The sequence below is a fragment of the Lontra canadensis genome, unplaced genomic scaffold (genome assembly GCF_010015895.1).
Source record: "Lontra canadensis isolate GAN:19392208 unplaced genomic scaffold, GSC_riverotter_1.0 scaffold29, whole genome shotgun sequence".
Lineage (NCBI taxonomy): Eukaryota > Metazoa > Chordata > Mammalia > Carnivora > Mustelidae > Lontra > Lontra canadensis.
In genome coordinates this window covers 1,762,986-1,785,932 of record NW_022631023.1, presented here as the reverse complement: position 1 = coordinate 1,785,932, position 22,947 = coordinate 1,762,986, and the positions used below count along the sequence as shown (strand labels likewise).

The 22,947-nt window shown below is 46.0% G+C and overlaps 1 protein-coding gene across 1 annotated transcript in view; it reads right to left on the bottom strand.

Annotated features, from left to right (window-relative positions):
• Nucleotides 1–12,802, bottom strand: part of TSPEAR (thrombospondin type laminin G domain and EAR repeats) — a 52,923-nt gene extending 40,121 nt beyond the window's left edge. Inside the window, exon 1 of the mRNA XM_032865222.1 lies at nucleotides 12,578–12,802. Within this exon, the coding sequence (XP_032721113.1) occupies nucleotides 12,578–12,676 (99 nt within the window). The 5' untranslated portion in view covers nucleotides 12,677–12,802. The remainder of the gene's footprint in view (nucleotides 1–12,577) is intronic.
• Nucleotides 12,803–22,947: the final 10,145 nt, after the last annotated feature.

Below are 22,947 nucleotides of genomic sequence, written 5' to 3'. Positions count from 1 at the left end.
TCCAGGAACAGAAAAGTGACCACTTTCTGAAAGGTAGGACCTGCGGGGAAGTGAATCCGAAGTGACGGGAAGATAGACTGCTGGGGGAGGGGCCAGCTTCTGGCAAGCGGTACAGCCGTGGAGCAAAAAAATCCAAACGTTTAGAAGCCTGCTGCACTGAAGGACATCGCTTCAGAGGCTAAGTGGGGTAGCCCTCACAGAGACAGTGTGGTCTCAGGTCCCATGGGGTCACTGAAGGATCAGGGGTGTGTGAGTGTAGCAGAGCCTGCAGGTATCAGCGGGGAAGCCAGCTACAGAGACGGAGCGAAGGAGTGAGCTCTCAGCTCGGGGTTACCTTAAACCATGATCTCCGGCACAGTCAGTCCACTGCTCTTTGAGCAGGGATCCCACAAGTGGCAGATCCAGGGAGATCCACTTTCCTCTACTGGAAGAGGAGCACAGCAGTGATCTACTGGGATTGGAGACTCCAAATGGGGCCATGCAGCAGAGACAGAAAGGCTTGGTCAAAGGCGGGTGAGCTTGGAGCGCGGCAGGAGACCAGGGAGATGGGAGGGACTGACTGCTTTTCTCCAAGGGCATACTGAGGAGTGGGGCTCCAAGCTCTCAGCTCCTCCTGGCTGGAGACTGGGAGGCCACCATTTTCATTCCCACCCTCCAGAGCTCTACAGAAAGCGCTCAGGGAACAAAAGCTCCCGAGAGCGAACCCAAGCAGATTACTCAGCCCAGCCCCTGGCAAGAGTGGTGCAATTCCGCTTCGGGCAAAGATATTTGAGAATCACTGCAACAGACCCTTCCCCCGGAAGATCAACAAGAACATCCAGCCAAGACCAAGCTCACTGATCAAGGAGAACAGCAGAATTCCAGAGCTAGGGGAAAGCAAAGCATGGAATTCATGGCTTTCTCCCCATGATTCTTTAGTCTTGCAAAGTTAATTAACTTTTTAAAAATTTTTTCTTATTCTAATTTTTTTAACTTTTCCTCTTCTCCCTTTTAACATTTTTAACTAGTTTATCTTAACAATACCTTTCTAAAAATATCTTTTTAAACCTTCATTATTATATTCATATTTTATCCTTCATTGTATCTAACTTTATTTTTTGTATACATATAGTGGTTTTTTTTTTTCTAAAAAATGTTGGGATACAATTTCTTCTAATAGATCAAAATATACCCTAAATCTAGCACAGGGCTTTGTTCTAGTCTCCAGCCTGAGCAAATTCTCTCCACTTTTTTTTCTTTCTTTTTCCAACCAACTTATGTTATCAATTCCTTTTTTAGAATTTTTTAAAATTTTCATTTTTACAATCATATTCTGTCCCTTCATCATGTTTACCCTTATTTTTGTATATATATAATTTTTTCTTTCTTTAACATTTTGGGAGGTAGTTTCTTCTAAGAGGCCAAAATACACCCCAAATCAAGTGGGTGGCTCTGGTCTATTCACTTGTCATATATATATATATATATATATATATATATATATATATATATATAATTTTTTTTTAATTTTTTATATGTTTATTTTAATTTTTAAAATTTCTTTTTACCCCCTTATTCCTCCCCCCAATTTGAGGTCTCTGCTGATTTGGTCAGCATACATTTTTCTGGGGTCTTTGCCATCCTTTTAGTATTTTATTCTCTCATTCATATATTCTTATCTGGATAAAATGACAAGGCAGAAAAACTCACCACAAATAAAAAAGAACAAGAGGCAGTACTGAAGGCTAGGGACCTAATCAATACAGACATTGGTAATACGTCATATCTAGAGTTCAGAATGACAATTCTCAAGGTATTAGCTGGGCTCAAAAAAGGCATGGAAGATATTAGAGAAACCCTGTCTGCAGAAATAAAAGCCCTTACTGGAGAAATAAAAGAACTAAAATCTAACCAAGTTGAAATTTAAAAAGCTATTAATGAGGTGCAATAGCTCTTACAGCTAGGATAAATGAGGCAGAAGAGAGAATTAGTGATTAGAAGACCAAATGACAGAGAATAAAGAAGCTGAACAAAAGAGAGACAAACAACTACTGGACCACGAGGGGAGAATTTGAGAGATAAGTGACACCATAAGATGAAACAATATTAGAATAATTGGGATTCCAGAACAAGAAGAAAGAGAGAAGGGGCAGAAGGTATATTGGAGAGAATTATTGGAGAGAATTTCTCCAATATGGCAAAGGAAACAAGCATCAAAATCCAGGAGGTTCAGAGAACCCCCCTCAAAATCAGTAAGAATAGGGCCACACCCCGTCACCTAATAGTAAAATTTACAAGTCTTAGTGACAAAGAGAAAATCCTGAAAGCAGCCCGGGAGAAGAAGTCTGTAACATACAATGGTAAAAATATTAGATTGGCAGCAGACTTATCCACAGAGACCTGGAAGGCCAGAAAGAGCTGGCACGATATATTCAGAGCACTAAACGAGAAAAACATGCAGCCAAGAATACTATATCCAGCTAAACTATCATTGAAAATAGAAGGAGAGATTAAAAGCTTCCAGGACAAACAAAAACTGAAAGAATTTGCAAACACCAAACCAGCTCTACAGGAAATATCAAAAGGGGTCCTCTAAGCAAAGAGAGAGCCTAAAAGTCGTAGCCTAGAAAGGATCAGAGACAATATACAATAAAAGTTACCTTACAGGTAATATAATGGCACTAAATTCATATCTCTCGATAGTTACCCTGAATGTTAATGGGCTAAATGCCCCAATCAAAAGACACAGTGTATCAGAATGGATTAAAAAACAAAACCCATCTATATGCTGTCTATAAGAAACTCATTTTAGACCCAAAGACACCTCCAGATTTAAAGTGAGTGGGTGGAAAACAATTTACCAGGCTAATGGACATCAAAAGAAAGCTTCAGTGGCAATCCTTATATCAGATAAATTAGATTTTAAGCCAAAGACTATGATAAGAGATGAGGAAGGACACTATATCACACTCAAAGGGTCTTTCCAACAAGAAGATCTAACAATTTTAAATATCTATGCTCCCAACATGGGAGCAGCCAACTATATAAACAAATTAATAACAAAATCAAAGAAGCACATTGACAATAATACAATAATAGTAGGGGACCTTAACACTCCCCTCACTGAAATGGACAGATCATCCAAGCAGAAGATCAACAAGGAAATAAAGGCCTTAAATGACACACTGGACCAGATGGATATCACAGATATATTCAGAACATTCTATCCCAAAGCAACAGAATACACATTCTTCTCTAGTGCACATGGAACATTCTCCAGAATAGATCGCATCCTAGGTCACAAATCAGGTCTCAACCGGTACCAAAAGATTGGGATTGTTCCCTGCATATTTTCAGACCACAACGCTCTGAATCTAGAACTCAATCACAATATGAAAGTTGGAAAGAACAGAGGCTAAAGAGCATCCTACTAAAGAATGAACGGGTCAACCAGGAAATTAAAGAAGAATTTTAAAAATTCATGGAAACAAATGAAAATGAAAACACAACTGTTCAAAATCTGTGAGACACAGCAAAGGCAGTCCTGAGAGGAAAGTATATAGCGATACAAGCCTTTCTCAAGAAACAAGAAAGGTCTCAAATACACAATGTAACCCTACATCTAAAGGAGCTGGAGAAAGCAAATAAAGCCTAAACCCAGCAGAAGAAGAGAAATAATAAAAATCAGAGCAGAAATCAATGAAATAGAAACCAATAAAACAGTAGAACAAATCAATGAAACTAGGAGCTGGTTCTTTGAAAGAATTAATAAGACTGATGAACCCCGGCTAGACTTATCAAAAAGAAAAGAGAAAGGACCCAAATAAATAAAATCATGAATGAAAGAGGAGAGATCACAACTAACACCAAAGTAATACAAACAATTATAAGAACATATTATGAGCAACTACATGCCAGCAAATTTGACAATCTGGAAGAAATGGATGCATTCCTAGAGACATATAAACTACCACAACTGAACCAAGAAGAAATAAAAAACCTAAACAGACCCATAACCAGTAAGGAGATTGAAGTAGTCATCAAAAATCTCCCAGCAAACAAGAGCCCAGGGCCAGACGGCTTCCCAGGAGAATTCTACCAAACATTTAAAGAAGAATTAATACCTATTCTCCTGAAACTGTTCCAAAAAATAGAAATGGAAGGAAAACTTCCAAACTCATTTTATGAGGCCAGCATTACCTTGATCCCTAAACCAGACAAAGACCCCATCAAAACAAAGAATTACAGACCAATATCCTTGATGAACACGGATGTGAAAATGTTCACCAAAATACTAGCCAATAGGATCCAACAGCACATTAAAAGGATTATTCACCACGACCAAGTGGAATTTATTCCTGGGGTGCAAGTTTGGTTCAACATCCACAAATCAATCAATGTGATACAATACATTAGTAAAAGAAAGAATAAGAACCATATGATACTCTCAATAGATGCTGAAAAAGCATTTGACAAAGCACAGCACCATTTCTTGATCAAAATTCCTCAAAGTGTAGGGATAGAGGGTACATACCTCAATATCATCAAAGCCACCTATGAAAAACCCAGAGCGAATATCATTCTCAATGGAGAAAACCTGAGAGCTTTTCCACTAAGGTCAGGAACACTGCAGGGATGTCCATTATGACCACTGCTGTTCAACATAGTACAAGAAGTCCTAGCTTCAGCAATCAGACAACAAAAAGAAATTAAAGGCATCCTAATCAACAAAGAAGAAGTCAAACAATCACTCTTTGCAGATGATATGATACTTTATGTGGAAAACCCAAAAGACTCCACTCCAAAACTGATAGAACTTGTACAGGAATTCAGCAAAGTGTCAGGGTATAAAATCAATGCACAGAAATCAGTTACATTTCTATACACCAACAACGAGACAGAAGAAAGAGAAACAAGTTGACTGCATTTACAATTGCACCCAAAACCATGAGATATCTAGGAATAAACCTAACCAAAGAGGCAAAGAATCTGTATCCAGAAAACTATAAAGTACTCATGAAAGAAATTGAGGAAGACACAAAGAAATGGGAAAATAGTCCATGCTCATGGATTGGAAGAAAAAATATTGTGAAAATGTCCATGCTACCTAAAGTAATCTACATGTTTAATGCAATCCCTACCAAAATACCATCTTTTTTTTTTTTCAAATAAATTGAACAAATAATCCTAAAATTTATATGGAACCAGAAAAGACCTCGAATAGCCGGAGGAATGTTGAAAAAGAAAGCCAAAGTAGGTGGCATCACAATTCCAGACTTTAAGCTCTATTACAAAGCTGAAATCATCAAGACAGTATGGTACTGGCACAAAAACAGACACATAGACCAATGGAACAGAATAGAGAGCCCAGAAATAGACCCTCAACTCTATGGTCAACTAATCTTCGACAAAGCAGGAAAGAAGGTCCAATAGGAAAAAGACAGTCTCTTCAACAAATGGTGTTCGGAAAATTGGACAGCCACATGCAGAAAAGTGAAACTGGACCATTTCCTTACACCACACACAAAAATAGACTCAAAATGGATGAAAGACCTTAATATGATAAGGGAATTCATCAAAATCCTTGAGGCAAACACAGGCAGCAACCTCTTTGACCTCAGCTGCAGCAATTTCTTCCTAGAAACATCACCAAAGGCAACAGAAGCAAGGGCAAAAATGAACTGTTGGAACCTCATCAAGATCAAAAGCTTTTGCACAGCAAAGGAAACAGCCAACAAAACCAAAAGACAACTGACAGAATGGGAGAAGATATTTGCAAATGACATATCAGATAAAGGGCTAGTATCCAAAATCTATAAAGAACTTATCACACTCAACACCCAAAGAACAAAGAATCCAATCAAGAAATGGGCAGAGGACATGAACAGATATTTCTGCAAAGAAGACATACAAATGGCCAACAGATACATGAAAAAGTGCTCCATATCACTCGGCATCAGGGAAATACAAATCAAAACCACAATGAGATCCCACCTCACACCAGTCAGAATGGCTCAAATTAACAAGTCAGGAAATGACAGATGCTGGCGAGGATGCAGAGAAAGGGGAACACTCCTACACTGCTGGTGGGAACGCAAGCTGGTGCAACCACTCTGGAAAACAGCAGGGAGGTTCCTCAAAAAGTTGAGAATAGAGCTACCCTACAACCCAGCAATTCCACTACTGGGTATTTACCCTAAAGATACAAACGTAGTGATCCAAAGGGGCACATGCACTGAATGCTTATAGCAGCAATGTCCACAATAGCCAAACTATGGAAAGAACCTAGATGTCCATCAACAGATGAATGGATAAAGAAGATGTGGTATATATATACAATGGAATACTATGCAGCCATCAAAAGAAATGAAACCTTGCCATTTGCAATGACGTGGATGGAACTAGAGGGTATTACGCTGAGCAAAATAAGTCAATCAGAGAAAGACAATTATCATATGATCTCCTGATATGAGGAATTTGAGAGGTAAAGTGGGGGGTTTGGGGGGTACGGAAGGAAAAAATTAAATAAGATGGGATTGGGAGGGAGACAAACCATAAGAGACTCTTAATCTCACAAAACAAACTGAGGCTTGCCAGTGAGAGGGGGAGTATGGAGAGGGTGCTTGGGTTATGGACATTGGGGAGGGTATGTGCTATAGTGAGTGCTGTGAAGTGTGTAAACCTGGCGATTCACAGACCTGTACCCCTGGGACAAATAATACATTATGTGTTAATTTTTAAAAATGATGTACAAAAACAATAATAATAATTAGCATAAAGAAACTCATTGATAATAATACAGTAATAGTAGGGGACTCTAACATCTCACTCACAGCAATGGGCACATCATCTAAGTAGAAGATCAACAAGGAAACAAGGGCTTTGAACAATACACTGGACCAGATGGACTTAACAATATACTCAGAGCATTCCATCCTAAAGCAGCAGAATACACACTCTTCTTGAGCGTACATGGAACGTTCTCCAGAATAGATCATACACTGGGTCACAAATCAGGTCTCAACTGGTACCAAAAGATTGAGATCATACCATGCATATTATCAGACCGCAACACTATGAAACTTGAAGTCAAACACAAGAAAAAATTTGGAAAGATCACAAATACATGGAGGTTAAAGAACATCCTACTAAAGAATGAACAAGTTAAAGGAAATTAAAAAGGAAATAAAAAAATACATGGAAACAAATGAAAATGGAAAAACAATAGCTCAGAATCTTTGGGCTGAAGCAAAGGCAGTTCTAAGAGGGAAGTATACAGCAATACAGGCCTTTCTCTAGAAACAAGAAAAGTCTCAAATATACAACCTAACCTTACACTTAAAGGAGCTAGAGAAGGAGTACCAAATAAAGCCTAAGCCAGCCAAAGACGGGAAATAATAAAGTTTAGAGCAGAATCAAGGTTCCTGGGTGGCACAGTCAGTTAAGCATCTGTTCAGGTCATGATCTCAGAGACCTGGGTGCTTGTCAGGGAGTCTGCTTTTCCTTTTCCCTCTAATCTTCCCTCCTTCTCGTTCTCTCTCTCTCTCTCGAATAAATAAATAAAACTGTTTAAAAAAAGATTAGAGCAGAAATAAATAATACAGAAACAAACAAACAAAAAACCCAGTAGAACAGATCAATGAAATTAAGAGCTGGTGTTTTGAAAGAATTAATAAAATTGATAGACCAGACCTCCTGCCAGACTTATCAAAAACAAAAGAGAAAGGATAAGGCACCTTGGTGGCTCAGTCAGTTAAACATCTGTCTTCAGCTCAGGTAATAATTTCCAGGGTCCTGGGATCAAGTCCCACAATGGGCTCCCTGCTCAGCAGGGAGTCTGCTTGTTCTCCTCTGCTCAGCAGAGAGTCTGTTTGTCCCTCCCCCTCTACCTGCTGCTCCCCCTGCTTTTTCTCTCCCCCTCTTTCTCTCTGGAAAATAAATAAATAAAATCTTGAAAAGAAAAGAAAAGAGAAAGGACCAAAATAAATAAAATCATGAATGAAAGAGGAGAGATCACAACCAACACCACAGAAATACAATCATAAGAGAATAATATGAAAAACCATATGCCAACAAATTAACAACCTGGAAAAAATGGATAAATTCCTAGAAACATACAAACTACCAAAACCAAAACAGGAATAGAAAACTCGAACAGACCCATAACCAGCAATTAAATTGAATCAATAATCAAAAAACTCCCAACAAACAAAAGTCCAAGACCAGATGGTTTCCCAGGGGAATTCAACCAGACATTTAAAGAGTTAATAGCCATTCTTCTCAAACTATTTTAAAAATAGAAAAGGAAGGAAAACTTCCAAATTCATTCTATGAGGCCAGCATTACTTTGATACCAAAACCAGGTAAAGACACTGCTAAAAAAAGAGAACTACAGGCCAATATCCTTGACAAACACGGATGCAAAAATTCTCAATAAGATACTACCAAACTGAATCCAACAATACATTTAAAACCATTCACCACAATTGAGTGGGATTTATTCAATATAAAGGATGTTTCAGTATTCACAAATCAATCAATGTGACACACCACATCAACACGAGAAAGGATAAGGTCATTTCAGTAGACACAGTGAAAGCATTTGACAAAGTACAACATCCGTTCATGACAAAAATCCTGAACAAAGTAGGGATAGAGGGAACATACCTCAACACAGTAAAAGCCATATAAGAAAATCCACAGTGAACATCATCTTCAATGGGGAAAAACTGAGAGCTCTTCCCCTAAGGTCAGGAACAAGACAGACATGTCCACTCTCACCACTGTTATTCAACATAGTGCTGGAAGTCCTAGCCTTAGTAATCAGACAACAAAAAGAAATAAAATACAGCTGAATTGGCAAAGAAAAAGTCAAACTTCCACGATTTGCAGACATGATATTCTAGAAAATCCAAAGGACTCTACCAAAAAACTGCTAGAACTGGTTCATGAATTCAGCAAAGTGGCAGGATACAAAATCAATGTACAGGTCTGTTGCGTTACTACACACTAAAAGTGAAGTAGCAGAAAGGGAAAACAAGGAATCAATCCCATTTACAATTGCACCAAAACTAGTAAGATACCTAGGAATAAACCTAACCAAAGAGGTAAAATATCTGAAAACTATAGAATATTTATGAAAGGAATGGAGGAGGACACATAGAAAGGCATACCATGCTCATGGATTGGAAGAATGAATATCAATGATATGTCTATACTCCCCAAAGCAATCTACACATTTTACACAATCTCTATCAAAACACCAAAAACATTTTTCACAGATCTGGAACAAACAATCCTGACATTTGTTTGGAGCCACAAAAAACCCTGAATAGCCAAAGCAACCCTAAAAAAGAAAACCAAAGCTGGGGGCATCACAATTCTGGATTTCAAGCTGTCATCATCAAGCTGTCATCATCAAGACTGCTTGGTACTAGCACAAAATAGACACATAGATCAGTGGAACAGAATAGAAAATCCTGAAATAACCCATAACTCTATGGTCAACTAATCTTTGACAAAGCAGAAAAGCACATCCAGTGGAATAAAGAAAGTCTCTTCAACAAATGGTGTCCAGAACACTGGACAGCCACATGCAGGAGAATGAAACTGGACCATTTCCTTACACCACACACAAAAATAAATTCAAAATGAATGAAAGACCTAAATGTGAGACCTGAAACCATAAAAATCCTGGAAGAGAACACTGGCAGTAATTTCTGTGACATCAGCCATAACAACATGCTTCTAGTTATGTCTCCTGAGGCTAGGGAAACAGAAGCAAATATTAACTATTGGGACTTCACCAAAATAACAAGCTTCTGCACAGTGACGGAAACAACCAACAAAACTAAAACATGACCTATGGAATGGGAGAAGATATTTGCAAATGACATACCTGATTAAGGGTGAGCATCCAAAAATCTATAAAGACCTTGTAAAACTCAACACTCAAAAAAAACAAACAATTCAATCAAAAAATGGGCAGAAGAAATGAACAGACATTTATCCAGAGAAGACACCCAAATGGCCAACAGACACATGAAAAGAAGCTCACCATCACTCAGCATCAGGGAAATACAAATCCAAACCACGATGAGATCCCACCTCACACCCATCAGAATGGCTAAAATCAACAACACAAGAAACAACAGGTGTTGGCGAGGGTGTGGAGAAAGGGGAACCTTGTGCACTGTTGGTGGGAATGCAAGCTGGGGCAGCCGCTCTGGAAAACAGTGTGGAGGTTCCTCAAAAGGTTAAAAATAGAACTGCCTTATGACTCAGCAATAGCACTACTGGGTATTTACCGCCCCCCAAAACAAAAACACTAATTTGAAGGGACACAGGCATGCTGATACTTATAGCAGCATTATCCGCAATGGCCAAACTATGGAAACAGCCAGGTGTCCATCGACAGATGAATGGATAAAGAAGATGTGTATATTCACAATGGGATATCACTCAGCCCTAAAAAAGGATGACATCTCACCATTTCAATGACATGGATGGAGCTAGAGGGTATTATGCTGAGCGAAATAAGTCAGAGAAAGACAAATAATGTCACTGACATATGGAATTTAAGAAACAAAACAAACGAGCAGGGGAACAAAAAAAGAGAAAGATAGAGAGAGGCAAACCAAGAAAGACTCAACTTGAGAGAACACACTGATGGCAAAGGGAGGTGGGTGGGGGCTGGGGGAAGTAGGGCTGGGGAGTCAGGGGGCACCTGTCCTGAGGAGCACTGGGTGATGTACAAAGTGTTGAGTCACTGTATTGTTCATATGAAACGGATACGACTCTCTATGTAACTACTTGGAATTTAAATAAAAACTTAAAAAAAAATACTCCTTAGCAGCCCACGTATAGAAACGTTTCTCAGAACAGCCCTCATACACAAGCAAAAATCCATGGTGTCATTGACAAGCTTGAGGGCTTCACCACACTGTCCTTCATTCAATACACTTTGTAAATGCACGGGTATAAAATAGGTTTCTTAAATTATTGTACACTGGACGCCTGGGTGGCTCAGTGGGTTGAGCATCAGCCTTTGGCTCAGGTCATGATCCCAGGAGTCCGGGGATCGAGTCCCGACTCAGGCTCCCTGCTCAGCAGGGAGTCTGCTTCTCCCTCTGACCTTCCCCATCTTGTGCGCTCTCTCTCTCTCTCTCTCTCTCTCTCTCTCATTCTCTCCCTCTCAAATAAATAAAATCTTTAAAATAAATAAATAAAATTATTGTACATTTATTGAAATAATCTCTGTGTTATTTCATTGACAGAGCGTGTTCAAAACAACATAAATAAAGCCACGTGTATAAAAGATGCTTGCAGAGTGACACAATTTGAGTTCCCCAGGCAGTGTCCCCTCAGGGACAGAATGTGCTCCCCACATGCGCTGCCCTTAGTACCCTCTTTGGAGGCCCTGTAGTAAAACATGGTCCTGAAACACCAGCCCGCATAAATGCCACTGAGCACGGTGGAAAATAAAAAGAGGAAGAGGACAGCAGAGCCAGCCCTGAGGGCAGTTCCCACGTGGGAGTCGTCCACAGAATGGAGTCCACACACCCAAATACTGGACTTGTGCTCAGGACGGCAGAGGACAAGATGAGAAGTGGAATTTATATAAAACAGAAGAAAATGGAACGTATAGGACAGGGAAAACACAATGAATGGAAAAGAAAACTCAGCAGTGGGGCGCCTGGGTGGCTCAGTGGGTTAAAGCCTCTGCCTTCGGCTCAGGTCATGATCTCAGGGCCCTGGGATCGAGCCCCGCATCGGGCTTTCTGTGCAGTGGGGAGCCTGCTTCCCCCTCTCTCTCTCTCCCTGCCTCTCTGCCTGCTTGTGATCTGTCTCTCTGTCAAATAAACAAAATCTAAAAGAAAGAAAAAAGAAAGAAAGAAAGAAAGAAAGGAAGGAAGGAAGGAAGGAAGGAAGGAAGGAAGGAAGGAAGGAAGGAAGGAAAAGAAAGAAAGAAAGAAAGAAAGAAAACTCAGCACAGCCAAAGGCGCAAACGAGACGGCAGCATCGCCTTCCCTGGAGCAAACCAATAAGGAGGGTCAGGATTAGGGCCGAAGGGCTTTCCTTCCTTTGTGAGGATTCTGACTTGGTCACAGACCTTTGACAGGCACCGTCCCAGGCCCCCTGGGGAAGCAGCAATGGGCACCGTGGGCCCTCACCTTTGGGGGTGTCCAGCCGAGTCGGGGGACAGGAACGTTAGCTACACTGGGGTGGACAGGACTGCAAAGCACAGGTAATCGGACCCCAAAAGGCACCCTCTTGTTACTTGATCGCCTGTTTTCCCGAGGAAAGACGTCAAACTAGGAACTCCAAGTCTCATCCCTAGCCTTTGACAGGTCAGCCCACCAGAAGATACGGTTGCAGGAATTACCGGTATAGACACCTAGCAACGGTCCCACGGCTCTGCTTGCACGGTTGCTGTGATGGACATCTCGCTGCCTATCGGGATGGCCACCCTTGACCCCAAAGCTACCCTGGAGCCCGGGAGCAGTGCCTGGCCGAAGTCCATGTCAGTCGTGCCTGCTGCATGCTTGGGTGGTGAGGACATAGCGCAGGAACATGAGGAGTAAAGAGTGTCACTGACCTTCGGGGGAAGATTGGGAACTTTCAAGGTTATGACGATCGAAAATTCTTCAGGGAAGAGGTCACATCGGAAGAAAATCCTTGATGCAGGGAAGCTCATGGCGTGGGGGGCGGCGGCCGAGAGCTGGAGTCCTTGCACGCCGTGGGCCTGTATCACCCTGATTCCACCTGCAGCTCCGTGTGCAGGGACGGCCTCTGCCAGGATGTCCAGGGGGCGCAGGTCTGTGTCAGGGAAACCACAGGTAGGTTATGCAGGCCCCCACAAATCTCCCCTTTACCAGCGGGTAAACTGAGGCCCTGAGGGTCAACAATGCACCTGTAGTACCCCCCGCCCCGGGTTTTGCACAGAAGGAGCCACAGGTGTACATTTCGTAGCATGCTGTTTCCCAGGCAATGGCCATGCGCTGTGTTGAGCATGTGAGGGGAACGGAGGAGGGATGGGTCCCTGGTCCGGCCCCAGGGAGTGCCTGCCCTACAGGAGCCAGGCTCCATCAGTCCAGGTACCACCAAGTGTGGCATGCCCTGGGCTCTCAGCAGGCTCTGTGACACATGTCCCCACGTGCTGTGGAAGGGTATGGCTTCCGGTGTGACCTGCAAGCCACCCTGGGACTGGGCCCCACTCCTCATGCCCTCCTTAGAGAGACAGATACGCCCCTGGAGAACCTCTGCCCTACAGTTCTAGATCATCAGAACATACCTGATGGGCTGGCCTGGCCTCAGGTGAGGCCAGATGATAGGAAAGGAAAACAGGGAACCCAGACAGCATCTGTGGCCAGAGGAGGCATTTCTGGACCAGCTCATGGGGCCCAGCCTCTAGAAAGGAGGTGGGGCAAAGTCCATGGCTACCGCTTGGACCCTGCCCGACCTGGCCACTGCATGCCTGGCCGTGGCCTGGGGTAAATGACCAGGCATGCAGGAATGACTTAGGCATTCCCGAAGCCATTCCCCTCAGACACAGGGACCCTGCTAGGGCCTGGGTCAACATGGGGGTGCTGGGTCCAAATCCCACACTCAGTCCACTCTACGGCTGGGTCAGCAAGGCCTGCAGGCCTTGTGGCGATGACAGTGGAGGCTGACCTGAGGTCCAGCATGGTCCATCACGGACATCCCACCCTTCCTCCCAACAGGAGCCACAGTCCTCAACACAAGGAGTCCTTCTAGGAGGAAGCAGCCTCCCTGGACAAGAGACCTGTGACTGGGGCCCTCGAGGGCCTCCAGTGCTGTGACACAGGCCACCTTGCACTGGTCTGGGGCATAGTGGTCTGTGTCCTCTCCCGAGTGTGTGGCCTGTCAGGGACGGACACTATGGCATCTCCATGTTCCCAGAAGTGTATGGCCAGCCCCTGGTATACAGTAGTTGCTAACTAAATATGACAGATGGCTAATATTTGGGGGTGTTTGCCAGCTTGCAGGTGCCCCTGTGGGCTAAGTTCATCCCCTCTATGCCCTTGCCCAGGCTGGTGTGGCTCAGAGGATGGGACTGAGTCCCTGCGCCCGGGAAGACCCCTAAGGCCTTCATCAGTGGACAGAGTAAGGGCACCCAGCCCTCTGCTGTCCAAATGTGGGCATGGACAACAGGTGACCAGGCAGGGTGGGGACCTCCTTCTCAGCAAGGCGGGGGAGCACGGCTCCCCCTTAGGGACCTGGGTCACATGGCTGTCTGCAGCAGTCACGTTGAACCAGACCCCACGGGCTGGGGCAAACACACACCCACAGCTCTTGGGCAGCCCACAGAAGAACCCAGAAATCCCAGGAACTCCCTCCGTTAGGGGTCAAACCAGTGATCCTCCTTGAAGCAACAAGGGCTGTGGCCCCAGCGGGTGTGGGGGTGACATGAGGACAACAACCCAATTTTTGCAAAAAGTGAGTCAGGCTGAAGCAGGAGAATGGTGGGTGGCCATCCCTGTGGCGGAGGGGCCTCTGAGACATGAGGGCCCTTGCTGGTCAGAAGATGCTCCCCACCACCCCCAGAGGACAGGGCCGGCTGAGCTGGGAGCCCCTGTCCCCCCCCCACCCCCAGCCAGGCCTGCCCCTTCAGCACTGCTCCCTGCTGGGCTGAAGGCGGTGGAGGCAGCCAGCGGGTGTGCTGCATAAAGGCCGAGGACAAGTGAGTCATGACGCAGAAGGTAGAGTCCGTTTGCCCTCCCTTAAATCAAGGGAATTTAAGAAGGAAAACTGTCTCTGAAACGAGTGCGGAGGACAGGCCCCCAAGCGCAAAGAAGAAATAACAAGACAGCATAAAAGTGAGCGGCTGGTGTGGGGCCGGGGGAGGGCTGGGGCGGGCTTGGGGGCATCCTGAACGGGGCTGCAGGGGCTGCCGCACAAGGAAGGGGCTGGCCGAGCACCATCAGGACGGGGGCAGGGCGGAGGAGTCAGAATGACCCACACCGCTACCTACGAAACACCCCCAGCAGGAACCAGGCAGGGCTACGTCCCCAGGGACTCACAGGACAAAAGCCAGGGGCAGCGAGTGCCCTGGAGACCACAGACTGGCCCAGCCTCGCCAATCGCAGGCAAGGAGCCCACCGAGATCACAGCTGCCAATCCCCAGTGACTGGCTGTGGGGCACGGAGCGGGTCCCCAGCAAGCCTTGGGTACAGCAGGGGACACTGAGGTCCTTCGGGAGAGGGGCGGCGGCAAGGACGGGACCTGCCTGCGTGCGCCGTGTGCCCTGCGCCGTGGAGGAACAGCTCGGGGAGGCAGGTGAGCAGCCCCTGCGGATGCCGGCCGGAAGCCTGTGCACAGCGTGGGGGCCGGTGTGGGGGGGCGTGGGGGCCGGCGTGGGGGGGGGCAGTGGGGGCCGGCGTGGGGGGGCAGTGGGGGCCGGCGTCGGGGGGGCAGTGGGGGCCGGCGTGGGGGGCGTGGGGGCCAGCGTGGGGGGCGCCCAGCAACGTCGGGAGGACGCGTCCGATGACCTCTGGGAGGGCGGAAAGGAGAGGGCAGCATATTTGCGTTGCCGTCATTACTGACGTGCTACAAAGCGCAAGCGAAGAGAGCAGCGAGGGGGCCACGGGAGCGTGTACTGAATGGAGGGGTTCCCTGGAGCAGGTGGGGAGGGTCGCAATCGTGGGAGAAGGGTCTGCACCCGCCAAGGACAGGGGCGCCCCCCGGGGCAGCGGTGTGTGTCGACGCAGGTCCCAGACCGACTCTAGAGAGGAAATGGGCATCTCGCGGGAAGCCTGCACTCCGGGACCCAGACTTGGATGGGGCCCCGGGGCCGGATTGCGAGCGCTGCGGGCTCATGTCTGGTCGGGGTCCCTGGAGCATGTGAGGCTCTTAGGAAACACTGGGTCCTAAATTCACCCTCAAAACGCTGAGAGGCGCTGCGACCTGCGGGCCGTTTCAGCTGAGGCCGCACCAGGGTCTGGCCCCTCATCCAGAACGTGCGAGGCCACCCCCAGCCACTGGCAAGCGCCCAGAAGTGCCGCAGCCTGGCTGAGCCCCTGGGCACGGGGGCACTAGCAGCAGGGGAACCCTGAATCTAGCTAATCCCGGGAGAGCCTCTCCCTCCATTGTTTGATTGAACAGCGCCTTCCTGGTTGTCCTCCCCAGCCCCACCCCTGCCTTGCAGCCCATGCAGAGGAGCCGGCTTTGCTCTGACAGATGCTCCGTCGTCAGCATCCGGCTCCCCACCTACGCCTAGTCTGCGGGCTGCACACACAGCTGGAGGGTTTCCCAGGTTAACATGGGCAGAGAGGTGTGCACCTCCCTGGAAACGCTCCTGCTGGATGCAGGAATGAGGGGTGACCGAGTCTATAATATCAGAGCCACGGGGAGAAGGTCAGACGGTGATGAAGCCCTGGAGGTTAATTCTAATCAGTTAGACACGCAGTCACTGCAGAGGCTGTATTCAGCTGAGAGGCTGTATGCACGAGCAGAGCCTGGACGGGTCACCTACAGCTGGCCTCCGCACCAGCCAGCCTGGAAGCCATCGGCCCCAAACAGCCGGCACTTGGCCAACGAGGGACCCCTTCCCTCACCCCTAACCAATCACGTTGGGGGGGCTGCCTAGAGGTAGCTACCTGCAGCTTCCCCACACCACAGTCCCCGTGGGGCCCATATGAGTCTCTCTCTTTCCACTAGAAGTTCTCTCCCTTCCCTGCTTTGAGCCTCTGGCAAACCCGGTGCTAGTGGGGTACCCCCTGTTACAGCCAGCTTGGAATAAACATCCTTTGCTTCTCATTTAGGTGGTCTCTCCTTATTCTACAAAGGCTTTTTGAAAGAGCAGCTTCAGAAACTCCTTTTGTCCTCAAGGTCTTTATAGTTCAGCAGAAAGATGTGGTGGGAATCACGAATACACAAACTTGAAACTGGCTACATGAAAGGTCCTAAAACAGCCTCAAGGTCTTAAGGTCTGGGCCACAATCTCAAAGGTGTGAGTAAACAGACCTCTCAGAGCCTCAGTTTACTCATCTGTAAGATGGGATGCTGGTGACGTCCCCCGTCAGGGACCCAGCTGAGCTGCCAGATGTTGGGGAAGCCAGTGACAGCCCCAAGCAAACTGGCAGAAGCAGTGAAGACTTCAGTCACCCACTGCAGTAGTGTGAGCAGGAGGCTAAAGCCACAGGAAGCACTGACCTCCCACCCCCATGTGGTGGGGGTCACACCTAGGAGCCCAGGACAAAAGTTTCCCATGGGTGGATGAGCCCTGGAGCCCAGGAAAGAGGAGGAGGGAAGGCTGGGCATGGAAAAGTACCGGGTACTGAGTCAGAGTGGGGAGGGGAGGAAAGTAGCATCCAGGCGCCCTACAAGGAGGCCTCTGATGGAGGTGCCAGGGCTACAAATGCAGATTGTCCTCTGAGGGGGGCTGGCAGACCTGGGTCCCCACTGAAGTTCCCCCAGGATGGCAGTGCCCTGGCTGTGTCCCAAGCCTGGTGTGTGGTGGGGCATCGTGTGCCCACCACTGGGGGACGCCTTTGTGATCGCCCGTGGCTGGGCCTGATAGATCACGCATAGGATTTTTGACTGGGAGCCAGGCTCTTTGTGCCCCAGCACTGTTCCCTGGGAAGGCTTCCTATACTGAAGCCCGTCAAGACCCAAGTTATTTGGAAGAAGCCACCTGTGTCGGCTGGAGATGCAGGTGTGAGGCACAGCCCCTAAGCTGGGTGGACGGCACTCTAGACGGTCTCCAAGAAGGGTTCTTCCACTGGGGTGGGAAGGGAGGCAGAACTAAATGGCCAAGAAAATCCTCCTTCTCTGTGGATTTCACTGATTTAAGTTGTGTTCCCAGGGCCCAGGAGGAGTTTATTTCCAGGAATTTAGGTTAGGATATTATAAAGGTTGCCCTGTGGGACAGTAAGACTAAATGTATAGCCACCATCACAGAACACGCAAGTTCAGGCCCAAGAAGAGGCAGGTGAGAAGAGATGGAGAACTTGAATGCCCAGCAGTAAGTAGTCCATGCAGATCAGGGGGGAGGGACAGGTCATGGAGAGAAAGTGATGAAAAAGCTGGCTGTGTGTGGGGGAAAAACCAGGCTGAACTCCTCCCCAAACAGGATATACAGTTCACCCCTCCAGGAGGAGTGAATGGTGCAACTTCCAAGTTAGAGGGAGGGTTGGGAGCCATCTTTGTGACTTTGGGACGCAGATGATTCCCCAAGCAAGCTCAACAAAAACAAATAATGAGAAAGAAGCCAGTACACTTGCTCACATCCTAACAAGAGCTTCTGCTCAGGAAGGACACAATGGGTGAGGCCAGTAATCCCAGGACAGAATGAAAAAGGTGTTTGCCATACCATGAAAGGTACAGAAGGAACAGGGAGTTCCTGAAAACCAACAAGGAAAATATAAGAACAATCCTCGGAAGGAAGGAAGGAAGGAAGGAAGGAAGGAAGGAAGGAAGGAAGGAGAAAGAAAGGAAGGAAGAAAGAAAGAAAGAAAGAAAGAAAGAAAGAAAGAAAGAAAGAAAGGAAGAAAAAAGGCAACCTAGAAAAGAAGAAACCCAAAGGATTCACATAAGACAAATGCTCAAGTCAACATGAGTCAGAGAAATGCAGACCAAACAGTAAGAAGACACCACCCTTCTCCTACGGCACTGGCTGAAAAAAGGAAATAGGAAAACAACGTGAAGATAGAGCATACATGGGAAAATAACTCGTCCCTTTTGTGTGTTCTTTCCTGCTTTTCTTAACTTGGTTTTTTTTTTTCTTTTCTTTTCTTAACTTGTTTTAAAGGAAGTCATGGAATGTGAACAGATTGGCACACTGGGCTTTGAGCAGGACTCCTGGACGCTCTGGGGCTGCAGCATGGATACATCTAAAGCTTGAGAGGCAAAAATATTGGGCGATCAAGCCACTGAAGCCTCAGGGAGGCCCCAAAATGGCAGTGACACCAAGAATCACCTCGCAAAGACGTAGTAGAGTCTTTGAGTAGAGCTCTGTGGCCAGCCTGTGCTGTGCCCTCTACACACATCAATGCTTTTAAATTCATACTTGTCCACTTCAGTCATCTGTCAAAGTCAAAGTGTTCGCAGGGTGCACAACACTCCCCAAAGGGTCAAGCAGACAGTATAGCAAGGACCGTGGCCTTGACGCCCAGCTCCCCTGGGATGTGCCATGTCCTGCACTTCTGTCATGGGCATTTTTGAGGCTCAGTCTCCTCGTCAGCAATAGGGGATGGTATCTTCCTTTCTTGTAGGGCTCCAGGAGGGACTGAAAATACTGTCTGGCAGGCAGAAGTTGCTCCCCAGAAATGGACAGCCTCACAGTAACTGACTTGGAAATGGACGGCCCGGCCTCATGATGCAGTCAGCTCTGTGCCAGGCCACATTTTAGGTCAACTATTAACTTCCCACATGAGCTTGTGGGAGGATATGTGTTTTCCTGCAGGAATGCAGGCTGCCAGGGCTGGCTAAGCAGGACCCTTGAATAGGATCCATGTGGCCAGTACACAGCTGATGTTAAGTTTACCTTACATAAATCAGCAAAAGGGCATCTGGCGGTGTGCCTTAATCAGCTGGCACAGAAAAACCCACACATAGTCTGGGGATAAGTCGACTCACTGGACTTACACTTGCCAGCCCAAAACCAGAACCTTCCTTTCTCACCTTTCTTGCGTGTTGTCCACTATGTATAAGAAGCGCCTGGCCTCACTGGGCACATGGACATTCAGGAGGCAAAAGACAGTGCATAAATCTGCAGACCACGGGGCTGGCATGGGGACAAGGGGGCTTAATCTGAGCTCTTCCCAGGACAGGATGCTCAGCTGCCCTCGGGGTCCCGCCCACAGAGCTTGTCTCTAATGATCCAAAATGCCACCTCTTAGTCTCCTCTGCCAGGAGCTGAGAGTGGGGAGAGGAGAAGATGAAGCACTAGTCCCTACCCCCGGGGGAATCTTTGTAATAAAAACATGACTCTCTCCTGCCAGGCATGATTATCTCTGCAATCCAGCCAGCTTTCCATGTTCCCTTATCTCACGTCCCCCTGGCGAGTGAGAACAGGAACAGAGGATGAATCTGGCTGTAGTGGCCTCGGGCTGCAGGTTGTGGAAGTCCAAATGCTCAGCACCTAGATGTTTGCCTGCCTGCCAATCCCATTGTGTGAGAGTCCTCATCAACTCTGTTGCCCTTCAGATATATGCACTGAATCCAGGAATTATGGAATCGGAGCCAGCAAGGGTCAATAGATCAGGCTGGTGGGGGCAGCTAAAGGAGAAGGAAGTTTATAGTAGTAAGTGCTTCCATTAGAAGAGAAGATGGGTATCAGATCCACCGTCTAAGCTTTAACTTAATAAACTTGAAAATGGAAGGATAAGTCAGTGTAATTGTATGTAATATAACTCAGTGTAACAAGAAAACAAGAAAAACAGAGGAGATCAATTGAAACCAATGTTGATTCCTTGAGATGAATAAAATTCATAAAATTCCAGCCAGATTGACCAGGGGCGGGGGGAAACAAGAAATAATTTACCAATATCAAGAACAAAAGATGGGGTATTACCAAATATTTTTCACAGATTAAAGAATAATGAGGGACTTCCACAAGCAACATTATGCCTTATATTCAAAACCTTGTGTGAAATGGACCAACTCCTCAGTAGGCACTATATTAAAGAAGAAACAGATGGCCAGAAAGTCCTACACCTATTAAGGAAAACCCCAGTTTCTCAGGAGATTCTCCCAAATATTTAAAGAAGACCAAATACTGACTCTACACAATCTTTTCTAGAAAATAGAAGAGAAGGAGATATTGGCAACTTTTGTCAAAACTGAAGACATTGCAATAAAAGACTACAGATCGATAGCCTCATAAAAATAGACATATAGGTTCTGAATAACATTACAAACCAAATCCAACAACATGTAAAAAGGGAAATACATCACAACCAAGTGGGGTTTATCTGGGACTTCAGGACTGGTTGAACATTTTTATTTATTTATTTATTTTTTTTGACAGAGAATAACAGCAAGAGCAGAAACAAAAGCAGGGGGAGCAGCAGGCAGAAGGAGATGCAGGCTTCCTGCCAAGCAGGGAGCCTGATGTGGGGCTCAATCCCAGGACCCTGGGATCATGATCTGAGCTGAAGGTAGACGCTTAATGACTGAGCCACCCAGGCGCCCCTGGGTGAATATTTAAAAAATCAATTAATGTAAGTACATGGCACCTCTCTGTACTGGCTTTGTGATTTCCTGTACATCTCTAATTATTTCAAAATAAAAGGCTTTAAGAAATCAATTAATGTAATTCACCATATTAACAGACTAAAAAAGAAAATTGTATGATCATCTCAATAAATGCATAAAAGCATTCCATGAAATCCAACATCCACTTATGATATAATCTCTCAGTAACAAGAGGCAGCTTTTTATCCTGAGAAAGCTGATCTAGACAAAACCTCAGCTACCACCATCCAGCAAGCCCAAAGACTGAAGGTGTCCCCCTGAGTTCAGGCACGTGTTAGCACACGCACAAGCATTTCCTTGCTCTGCCCACTAAAGAAGTGACTCCCCAGCAGCCTGAGCACACCTAGCTCCAGATCGTGGTTTCTAAATACCATCATCCACTAAAAGGAGCAGGGCTCCCTGGAGAAGTGGTTGATCCCAGGAATGGGACGGGGAGATTTCCAGGGGAGCTGGAAACAAATGTGAGATGTTGGGGAGTTGCAAGCATGCTGACAGTACAGGAAGGAGGTCCCAAGGCTCAAAGTCAGAACAAAGTGAATAAGAAAATAATGATGATACTGGATTATTACTCAAATAATAAAACAAATATTCTCTAGTTGGTAATGAAATAAAATAAACCAGAACAGGTAAATACATGGAGGAAAATGGCCATCTCCTCCTTGTAGACGAATTTCAGTTAATGAGTGGAGGTGGAGTAGGGAACTAGAAACTCACCATCAAAGCACCACAGTGAGTACGGTGTCTAAGGTAGCATACTAAAGATAAAAAATAAAAAATAAAAAAAGAACATCACAGTGAACTTGCTGCGGGCATGGCCCCCAGAGGGACGCTAAAACCATTAGACAAACATGACAGCAGAAACAGGATACTTGCAAAGTCTTGTAGAATCTCCCCCCACTGCAAATATTTATTAATTACAAAGGGGACAAATAACCATATCCCCAGTGACTAGACACAGCAAAAACATGTGCCCCTGCTTCACTGGGCAAGTTACTTCTGTGGGATTTGTCCCCAGACACAATAACCTCACTCTAATTGTGAGGAAACCTCGGACAACCCCAAATTTCTACAACGCACATGACCAAGGCTCTTCCAGAGTGTCAAGACACAAAGGATAAGGAAAAACCAAGAAACTGTCTCAGACTAGAGAAGAGTAAGGAAACCTTACAATGCACATGGGGACCTGGACCAGAGAGGGGACATTTATGGGCAATGGGTCTGTCCTTTGGTGAACAGTAATGTGCCAATGTTGATTTCTGAGATTTGTCACTGATCTATGGATACATAAGATGTTCCTAGAGGAAGCCGGGTGAGGGCGTGTGTAGCCACTGGACTCTTTTTACAATTATTCTGTAAATGACACGAAGGCACAAAGTGTCCCATGAGCTCAGCCATGCCAGGACAAGCAGAAGATGTGCAGGTGTGGCTGGTCTGTCATGCCATGCGCCACCTGTGCCCCATTTTCACCAGCTGTGGACTGCAGTCCCCAAGAAAGGAGGCCTGCTCCACCTTTTCTTCCATCCCAGATCCTGGCCTTGAGTCTGCTTCAGAGTAGGTGCTTGCTAAGAGTCAAATTGTGTTCCAACCCCGGTACCTGCAGAAGTGACCTTATCTAAAAGATGGTCATCACAGATGATCAAGATACAATGAGGTCATTGGGGGAGAGGTGTCCCAACACAGTATGACTGGCATCCTTGTAAGATGAGAAAACATGAACACAGACAGGCACACAGGCAGGATGGATGAAGG